The following is a 10,962-nucleotide window of genomic DNA, read 5'->3' on the forward strand; positions in this document are numbered from 1 at the left end:
CAATGTTTTAGTTATGTTATCTACATTATTTATATAAAGTATATGTATTTGTAATATATGTACTTACTTATATAAACATATAAAAACGATGAAAAAACAAACTTTAACTTAGATGATTAAATTATACCGATGAAAATTTAACTAAAATCGGTTATCATATTATTTTGAGTGACAACTGTGAAATATATCCCTTATCCATCCCCTCGTCACTCACCAGTCATGAATACATCAATGATATATATTAATTAGGATTTAAATTTTTTTAGTTTACGGGAGATCCCCCTAAAATCAAAAAAAATATCTGTGGTACATTATATACTTTTTGTAAATTTGTATGGAGTTTGGTGTCTTGAATGTTGTCCAAAACAAAATTTTAAATGCATTTAGTCATAAACTGTAGTAATAATTATCCTACCAAAAATATTAGGGTAAACTATTGTCTTAAATAAATCTTTATTGAAAAAATATTTTTATTTTTCAGAAATGAAATTTGGTGCTTAATAAATAACATTTTTTCTGAAGATCCTCAGTCAATATTAGATATTTTAAAAAAAACCTCACAACATTTTTCTTTAAATTCTCAAACTGAAGAAGTTAAAAGTAAAAAAATTAATTCTTCTACCAGTCGCCAACATTGTTTAGATATAGCCAAAAATAAACGAACTTCTAATAAAAGTAAACGATCATCTTTTCCCGTTATAAGTATTAATGAAAAGAACAATGTTGATATTTCAATTGATAAAGCTGTTGAAAAAATAGCTATTTGTTCAATATCAGTACAAACAGATCAGCTGCAATGTCGTTGCAATGTTGGACATACAGAAGTCGATTGCAATATCAATTCAGAAGATCACTTAAAAATCTCTGAAGCTGGTGAAATAAATTATTCGTTATGCAGTACAAATAAAACAAATGTGAGTTCAGATATATTATCTTCATCACTTCCACCTCCTTTACCGTCAATGATTTCTTTACCTCCAACTCCGTCTCCTTTACCTTTAACTATTTCTCTACCACTACCATTATCTGGTAAAGTTCCTTCTTCATTACTTTCATCTTTACCAAAAATTTCATCCACATCACCATCTACAATTTCACCAGTGAACGTGCCACCACCACCACCTCCTCTACCAGGAATGTGTGATCCGCCTCCACCTCCTCCACTACCAGGAATGTGTGCTCCACCACCTCCTCCACCACTACCAGGATTGTGTGCTCCACCACCACCTCCTCCACTACCAGGAATGTGTGCTCCACCACCACCTCCTCCACTACCAGGATTGTGTGCTCCGCCACCACCTCCTCCACTACCAGGAATGTGTGCTCCGCCACCACCTCCTCCACTACCAGGAATGTGTGCTCCACCACCACCTCCTCCACTACCAGGAATGTGTGCTCCACCACTACCAGGATTGTGTGCTCCACCACCACCTCCTCCACTACCAGGAATGTGTGCTCCACCACCACCTCCTCCATTACCAGGAATGTGTGCTCCACCACCTCCTCCACCAGTGCCTTCTATGAGATCAGCAGAATTTGGTCAGATGATTTATTCAATTCCAAATATTACAAATGGCCATCGAACAATGCCTACCAGACGAGTTAACAATAATATTAAGTACAACTCACTACCTAAAACTAAAATGAAGACTATTAATTGGACTAAAGTCAATAATCAAAATCTTGGTAAGTATATAATTAAAGTTCATAAACAATCTTTTTTATGTCTTTGGTTATTATTATTTTTAGACAAGTCAATATGGTCTTCAGCTACTCCTCCTGATCTTTTAATAAATTTTAAAAGTATTGAAGAACTTTTTTGTCAAAAACCTCGCACAAAATCATCACCTGCTGTTATGTCAAATAATGGTATGCCTAAAGTGGTTGTAACAAATATATTAGACAGTAAAAGAAGTTTGGCCATTAATATAATGCTTAAACAATTTAAAACTGGACCAGATGAAATATTTAAAGCTCTAGAAAATGGTAATTCGATTCCCATTGAAAAATTAAAAGGTCTGCAAAGGATATTACCTACAGATGATGAGGTTAGTAAAAATAAGTAAAGCAAAAAAAAAAAATTCATTTAAAATAGTTTGATTTAGATTTACTATCTTACAATTTTTCTTTTAATTAGTGATACAGTATTTATTTATATGTAGTAATACATACAAAAAAAAAAGAAATAATAAATCTTTTGAAATTTATAATTTATTTTTTAAAATCTTTCTATAGTTGAAATCTCTAAAAAAACATGGTGGAAATGTAGAAACATACGGAACAGCAGAAAAATTTTGTATAAATTTGAACAAACTACCATTCTATCAGTTGAAAATTAAATTAATGATTCAAGTAATAATTTAAAATTATTAATATTTATAACTCAAATTTATCCATTACTTTATAATTTTATTAGAAAGAAGAATTTCCAATTATGTCTTCAGAAATCTATACCCAGTTAAACAGCATTAAAGATATGTGCCATGTTTTAATTGAAGATCAGCCGTTTAAACAATTTTTATCATTAATTTTGTTTATTGGAAACTATTTAAATGCTGTAAGCCATAATTTTATTTAATAGGAATTTAAGCTAACCAAAATACTTATAAACTAACTACTTAAATGTAAATAGTTATTTATAAGGGTACAATGGACGGTTTTTGTGAAAAGGAGGTTAATTCAAAAATGGTAATTTTTCAGAAAGCCAAAAGCCAAAAGCCAAAATTTTTACTCAGAGTAAATTTGACTTTTTAAATTCAGTTGACAATAAAATACCAACTAAAATACACATAGAATCAACAATAATAATATGAATATAAAATATCCAATAATTGATAAATTACCTAAATATAATGAAATTGACTTGACCACCTTATCATTAAAACCACTACATATATGTAAATAATTTTGATTCTTTTATAATCTAAAATATTTAAAAAGTATTTTTTTAATAAATGTATGTTTAAATTTTTTTAGGGAAGTTATGCTGGTAATGCATGTGGTTTCACTTTGGATACCTTGCCAAAACTTCTCGATACTCGAGCAAACAAACCTCGTGTAACTTTTCTTCATTTTGTTGTTGAAGTTGCACAAACTAATAAAAATGATTTGCTAAGTTTCACTAAACACACACCAGATTTGAGAAAATTATCCAGGTAAATGTTTTGTTTTAATTTTGTAAATTTTTTTTACTTAAAATTGCTATAACTTTTTTAAAAATAACCGAATTAATATAATTTTTTATATATAGATGCATGATATCATTACCTTTCATTTGGTATATTTTTTTTTTATATGTGACCCTTTACTTGCCCACAGGGGGGGATTTAAAATGACAACTTTTTCACAAAAAATTAATTTTTTCAACTTGATTTTTGAAAATGTTCTGGAAGGTCTGACACTTTTATATATATCTTAAATTAAAGCTAATGTAATTTATTTTATTATGCAAAAAAAAAATTTCGGACTTTATTTTATCTTCACGGTGAAAATGGCTACCAAATGCTATTATTGTGTGAAAATTCTCGATTTTATTTTTTACATTTTTAACTTTATAATGCTATAACTTATTGAAAAGTGTATGGATCAACATTATTTTTTTATGAGAAATAATATTTTTTATTAATCCCTTTTTCATTCGACATACTTTATCTTAATTAGGATATTAATAATGAACTAGCAGATCATGTAGCTTTTGGAATAATCCACCAATTTTTTAAAATTAAACACTATCTAAAGATTTGCATCGAAGCGTTTTTTTTTTATAGTGATTTTAATCACTGTCAGATATCATTATACTTGATCCATCTATGCTACGTCACCACTTTGCCGCGACCCCCCTTATGCTGGGTTTTTTAAATTTTAAATAGTCCTTAAAATAAAATGTCCTTCACTGATTATTAATTGTACATTTCAACACTATTTAGAATATCTACTTCTACACTAGAAGAGGAAATGAACAATCTTACAAAACAAGTAAAAAATTTAAATTCTGAACTTTCTAAGCAGGCAAAAAAACATATTTCTGAACAATTCACAGGTATAAATATTTATATTTATTAAAATAATATAATTCAATTTTTTCAATAAATTTACTATTGAAGTATTTATTTTATTATTTTTATGTCAAATTTTAGTTTTTTTCAAAAATACATTAAAATAAAAAAATAAATGTTTTAAGTCTCTTTTTGTTCAGTCACATCAAAATATATTAATCACAATTAGATTTAAATTTATTCTATTAATCTTAATATTAGATCTTACTATGTAGGATCCCAACTATATTTTTTATTTTTATTTGTAAAAATAGTTTCTATAGCCTAGTTTTATAGCAATATAACATATAAATTACATTATATTTATATAGATTTCTTAAAACAATCATTAAAAGAAGTTGAAGAATTGAGCAACCGATATAAAAATACCATGGATGTTGTTAAAGATGTTGCTGTCTACTTTGGTGAAGATGTGACTAAATTTAAAATTGAAGAATGCTTTTCTCTGTTATGTAATTTCTTTGAACGAATAGAAGTTGTTGCTCAGGTAAAAACTTTATTTATTTTTGACAATTAATTATTTTGCACTTTGATTAAAAGATTCAGGTCATAATTTAGGTTTTTTATTAAAAATTATAATAATTGAAATTTTGGATAATTCAATACAATATATTATTATCTATCTTAATGTGTAAGCTTCTTATAAAAAAATTAGACTTGAACTTAATAAAAGTACTAAATTAAAGTAACACTCAATGAAAATTTTATGTTGTCAAAAGTTAGGAGTAAATAACTCGATATGAATTTTTTAAATATAGAACCCTTTTGTATTAAAAGTGTATTTTGTCTAGTGAACTAAAATAATAATGTTGTAAATTAATAGTAATTTTTATTAATAGTAAATTATTAATTAATAGTAAATTTGTTATTATATGATTTATAGGAAAATCTTAATCGACGAAAACAAGAAGAAAAAAATCAAAAACTCGCATTGCAAATTGAAAAAGATAAATTATCAGGCACTAGACGAGTTAAAGCTCCAGCTATAAAACAAAGAGAAGAAGATGTGTGCATAGTAGATTTGGTACTGCAAGATATAAGGAGAGGTTCTTTTCATTTAAAAAGTATTAAGTGAATAGATTATATTTAAAAAGTGATTAGACTAATTATCGACATAATTTTATAAAAACCTGTTGGTTATATTGATTTCAAGTATTTTATTGGAGCATTAGTATTTTAAGCAAAAAAGGGACTTTTTCTTAATCAAAGCCGAGTTCTACAATGTAATTTTTATGTAATTTTTTTTGTAGTTGTATAATATATTATTTTTTATACTTATTTTATTTAAATATATTATATATTCTCACTTTTTGTTTTGTTGAATTACTGTTGATATTGACTTTAATTCAATGGTTATTTAAACATTTTGTATATGTGTGTGTGTGTATGTGTGTGTTTATTTTTTTTTACAAATTTTATACTGATTGATCACTTTATTTATACACATATTATTTATATCATATATGCAAATAAGTATGTAAAATATTATTTTTACTGTTCACTATTAAAACAAGTGACAAAAGTGTATTTTTTGGTTGTATCACATGTTAGTGAACCAAAGTTATAGAAAGATGTATTTTTTTATTTATAATTTGTAATACTTACCTTTTTTTATTTATTATTCTTGTGCCATAAGTACTAATTACTTTTTTATATACTTCAAACTATTTTCTTCTGTATAAGTTACTTGAATAAACTTAAGTTTCTTCATATTTTTATATTTTTATTGACTGCTATGTTTTGCTTGTTTATTATATCCAAATAGACAATGTAAAAGATTATTAATTAATAAAAATTAAAAAAAAATTATTGGATTATTTAATTTTTTTTTTTTAGAACTCATCATTTAATCATTTGGTAGATTAATTATTATTGATTAAAGGAAGTAGAGTTAGTGATTTGTGCTGGCAAATAAGTGTTTTATTTATTATCATATATAATTATTAAATTTTTAAATAACCAAAAATTATTGTTAATTAACTTATTACCTATCTCTTATTTGTTTAAAAAATAAGAGAGATAAAATAATTTTCAAGAAGAAAATTTCTTCATGCGTAATACAATAAAAATGTATGGTGTATTGGATCATTTATTAATAGCATCAATAAAAATAATTAAATATAATTATTCTTTTATTCAAGTATTTCGCTGAATAAAAAAAGTTTTGTGGAATTTGAATCTTCTATCAAATTTTTATTTTAGTTTCAATGCTGAAAAGGTATTAATTTTACTTTGTTTTTTTTTTTTAGGAGAATTTTAGGAGTTCAAAGTTTTAATTGAAAAAAATAAAGTTTGCTTGAATAAACAATGAAAAACAAAATAAACTCAAATTAAAAAGATATCACATTATCTGTTTCTCGTTATATAAACGTCTAAAATAGAAATTAACTACAACACGGTACTCTCCGTGAAAATTCAACACAATTTGATGGGTCAGACTAAAATGAAATTTTCATTCAAGTTTAAGTTCAAAGGAAAAAGGACAAACTATACAAAAATTCAATTGACCCCTCAATTTGTATGAGCATTTTGTGCAAATACCGTAGTGATATTTATTTTTGATTTAAATAAAAATTGAAGTGGGAAAACCGGAGATTTTAAATAGAGAAAATATTAGTTTTGGATACTATTGAATATCGCCTTACTAATCGAGATATACATTACACAGTACTCTGTATATTAAAGATTTAAAAATATTATTTCCGTGTAAAATGTATATGACTAGAATACAAAACTAATATACTGAAAACAGTGAAATATTATTAAAGAACCCCATTTTATGGAAAATTAATAATTACTAAAGAAATACAGTATTCCTTATGTAAAATTAAAAAAATTTTAAATCGAACACTTATATTTAAATATAACTTCATGAGAACAAACACTTTAAAAAAATTTTTTTAAAAAAATANCTTCATGAGAACAAACACTTTAAAAAAAATTTTTTAAAAAAATAGTTAATATAGTAGTTATAATGGCATAAAATGCAAAAAAAGAAGTAATAGAAAAGAAAACTACATTAATGTAATTATCATGAAAAAATTTTTTGTCGCTGTTTTAAACGATCATAAATTGGCTGTAGGTTAAGCCAAAGAATTGATCTATTTTATAGGAGTATCTATAAGTAGAGTATGAAAGAACAATTCTTGAATAATTTACAATAAAGTAAAATATGGCTATAAAAAATACACATAACATTGTTTTGAACGATCACAACTCGGTTGTCTGCTCATTTTGCCGCTTTATTAATGATGAAATCTCTTTGGTCATTTTTGTCTTTGATTTTTTGCAATAGAAAACATAAGTATAATACATAGGCCTTGGCCTAGCGTTGAGTATATTATGCGGTAGCGCTGATGTCAAAGTAATGATATCTGTTTCAACAGAAGACAATCCATCATTGTGCGAATGTAATTATGAAATTCGTACTGTTAATACAAATTAAACATTACAAATTAATTACATTTTATTTTTTTTTATTTTATTTTTTAATTAATTACATGTTGTTAATTACAATTAATAACATTATTTGCTTTCACATAAATTTACTTAGATACTTTTCAATGATACAATCACTCAATCAACAATTGAGCTGATCCTGTTTTTGGAAATCTTAGGCTTCAGGATCAAAGGGTCTATTAGAAATAACATGACGAAAGTGTAAAAATAAATTTTTAGTGTAATATGAAAAACTAACAGATCACTGAAGAATTTTTGAATTTCTTGCATACCTGTGTGCTGTATTCAAAATTGACGGTCTCGGTTAATGAATTCAAGTCAAGCCTTATTTAAAACATGCACGTCAAGTCCACGTGCATGTTTTAAAAAAGGGTATCGTTATGTCATTTTTGAGCATATATATATTTTAACTTTGAATTAGTAGATAATGAATTTTTTTGTCAATTTTTCTCTTTAATTTGTATTTAATACATATTGTAGTTGTCATGTATGAATTTATTGGGTTAGATTATTAACTATCATTTTGTTTTGATATTATGTTAGTTATTTTTATGTAATATATGTTTGGTTTACTAAGTATACAAAAACTTTATGTCAATTTCTTTTAAATTATAATACAAAATTTGTTGTTATATTTAATAAAGATTATTGTTGTATGTATCTTTAGTTTGAACATTGGCTTTATTATAAACTTACTGTTCAAATGCACTTTTTTCAGTTTGAACATTTTTTTTTTATATCCAAGCAGAGTTTATATTAGGATACGATTTTTCATATGTGCATATCAATATAATGTATGAAGGGATGTTTGATAAGTTATATATCAACTTCAACACGGTTATAAGTATATAAGTTTGTGCATACATTATCAGAACAGTACAGTATTAATAATTTTTTTATCTCATACATAATATATGTATATGAGTTATCGTGAAAATTAGGATACATGTATGACAACTATGCTGTAACAATGTTGAATCACAGTAACCAATATTAAATCAAAGTTAACTTTTTTACATAGTCTCAGGAATATAATATTTAAGAGGGTTATGGGAAATTGCACCAGTGCTATCAATATTTTTTTAGCCCGACTTCTATGAAATATGGTTCTAATGATCCTTGATATCCGGAGAGAAGTTGTGGGGGTGTCACTCTCCCCCACTTGGTTAGATTTAATCGGTTTCGTTGTTGACTGTTTAAAAAATATATTATAGTTGAGAATTATTAAATATTATATTGGTTATAAACTAAATAACTATTTATTAACATTGTTTTTTTAATAATTTAAAAATGTAACAATTTTTCAAATGCTTAAACTTTTTATCATTTTAATTGTGATTTAATTAGGTTATTAATTAAAGATTAATTTACGTTATAATTTTAAAATGTTATTATTTATCAGATTTTTAAAGTCAATTTCCATTTTTTAACTTTAAATAATTGTGTATATTACTTTTGATGATACAAAAAAACTATTTGTTTTCCATGATTACATAACTATCAAATTTATTTAATTAAATTGATTGATATTTAAACAGAAAATTACTTTTCTGTTTAAAAATAATACTAAAAAATATTGTAACGTTGTAACATTTTTCAATAATTATTTATTAATAACTATTAATTTATTATTATGATTATTATCATATCCATTTAATAAGAATTGTTATTTTTTTACTTTTATTATACAACTATATTTGAAATATTAAGAAATATATTGTATAAAATATTGTTGATAAACTCAGAATAATTACTAATAGTGTCAAAAAATATTCTACTTAAATAAAACATATTATGGTTTAAACTATATGTATAGCATGAAAAAGGTCATCTTTTTTTTATAGCAATGTAGCTTTGCTAATGAAAAAGAAATATGTCTACATAGAGTCATTAATTTATAATGAATTAATTTTATTAATTGAAAAATAATAATAACATCAATAATTTTTTTAATAATCTGTTTTAAATATATATTTATGCTATTTTTCAATCATGAAATAATTTTTATGTTCATTTCTTATATATTAAAAGGTTATTAACCTTATTTATTCAAATGACTACACGCATAATACATTAGCTTATTTATTAGTTAATGATCAAATTAAGTAAATGACTAGTCGATATCAACTTTTGGGCCGGTATATCGGAAGTAATTGACATTTTTATACCTAAGTAAAAGAAGAGTGCGGCTGAGAAATGACTAGTGATAAAAAAAACAACGTTTTACCTTTTGTCTTCACTATAACATGTTAATCACTTCCTAAGTATTAGCTTGTTAAATATGTATGTTTCAATTAATAAGATATAAAAGATCAAAGAAAAAGTACTGTATAATTGATAAATAAAGAAAAACACGTTTTTAAAGAAACCAAAAAAAATTTCATAATATTGTTTTTAATTTGTTGAGAATTATAAATTAATGTTTTGATAAAACTGTTTTAATTTAAGCAACATCAATATATATTGATATTATATTAGTATAGGATACATCAATTTGTCTAAATCAATTTCATTATAAAATTATTAAATGAGTTTTAATAAAAATATTGACGAGATCTAGATTTAAGTAAATTTTATAAATAAAAAAAAATTAATGAATTAGATTTATAAAAAAATAATTAATTGACGTTTTTAGGTCATTATTTTAGTATGTATAATGCATAAACCTTGGGTTGGCCCAGAGTGGTATTAGTCATGGATATATTCAGGATCTAGGAGGTTTAGGAAGTAGTAGTTGAAACGATGATCTAAACCAACACTATGATTTGTAACACTAAAATAATTATTTCATAACTTATCTAGTACTTTGTATTAGTTATATAGGTTGTTAATTTTAAATTGTTTAAATTGAACTATAAAACTTTTTAATATAAAAATTTTATTCTCACATTTACGGCCCATTTAGGGTTAATATTATCCCTAAAAAGAGGTTTATAACTGTTTAATAAACAGTGTTTATATTATGAGATGTATCACTTGTGGCAAGGAATAATTTTACTTAATTAATTAGCCACAAGTGATCAATTTTTATTATTGAATAATTTAAATATTATTTAAATTTAAATTTAATGTTAATGGGTTAGATAAATTATTCTTACGCCTATAGTTATATGATGTATTCTTTACAAAATTTCAATAAAGGTAGAACCATTTATTAGAAAACATTTTAGGGGGAAATTTTCAACAGGATTTTCGCATTAAAAAGAATTAAAATTTTTGAACCTGTAGTGTTTAATTTACTGTTATTGGCTCATCAAATTATTACTGGAGGTTCATAGTTTGGCTCTAGATACAAATTCTAAAAAGCCATAAATGTCATCTTTGTACTAAAGATAACATTGTTTAGTTGTTTTCCCATATCTTTTTCAAGTAGCTATTTTGATTCATATCATTATAATTAATTAAATACTTCGGGAATACCCTTATCAAATGTACATAGTGTGATTAT

General features: G+C 24.8%; 1 protein-coding gene across 45 annotated transcripts in view; it reads left to right on the top strand.

Moving 5' to 3' along the window:
- The window catches only part of LOC126903590 (inverted formin-2-like), a 37,190-nt gene extending 31,423 nt beyond the window's left edge, over positions 1 to 5,767 (top strand). For 5 of the 45 annotated variants that reach the window (XM_050681826.1, XM_050681824.1, XM_050681825.1 and 2 more), the window contains 8 exons: positions 482 to 1,686; positions 1,750 to 2,048; positions 2,236 to 2,352; positions 2,417 to 2,557; positions 2,977 to 3,155; positions 3,927 to 4,039; positions 4,367 to 4,542; positions 4,939 to 5,767. In XM_050681826.1, coding sequence (XP_050537783.1) covers positions 482 to 1,686; positions 1,750 to 2,048; positions 2,236 to 2,352; positions 2,417 to 2,557; positions 2,977 to 3,155; positions 3,927 to 4,039; positions 4,367 to 4,542; positions 4,939 to 5,130 — 2,422 coding nt within the window. In that variant the 3' untranslated portion in view covers positions 5,131 to 5,767. The remainder of the gene's footprint in view (positions 1 to 481; positions 1,687 to 1,749; positions 2,049 to 2,235; positions 2,353 to 2,416; positions 2,558 to 2,976; positions 3,156 to 3,926; positions 4,040 to 4,366; positions 4,543 to 4,938) is intronic. The other 40 variants (XM_050681844.1, XM_050681854.1, XM_050681842.1 and 37 more) reach the window with 40 other exon arrangements.
- Positions 5,768 to 10,962: the final 5,195 nt, after the last annotated feature.

This window comes from Daktulosphaira vitifoliae, unplaced genomic scaffold, assembly GCF_025091365.1.
Source record: "Daktulosphaira vitifoliae isolate Bord-2020 unplaced genomic scaffold, ASM2509136v1 Scaffold_4, whole genome shotgun sequence".
Lineage (NCBI taxonomy): Eukaryota > Metazoa > Arthropoda > Insecta > Hemiptera > Phylloxeridae > Daktulosphaira > Daktulosphaira vitifoliae.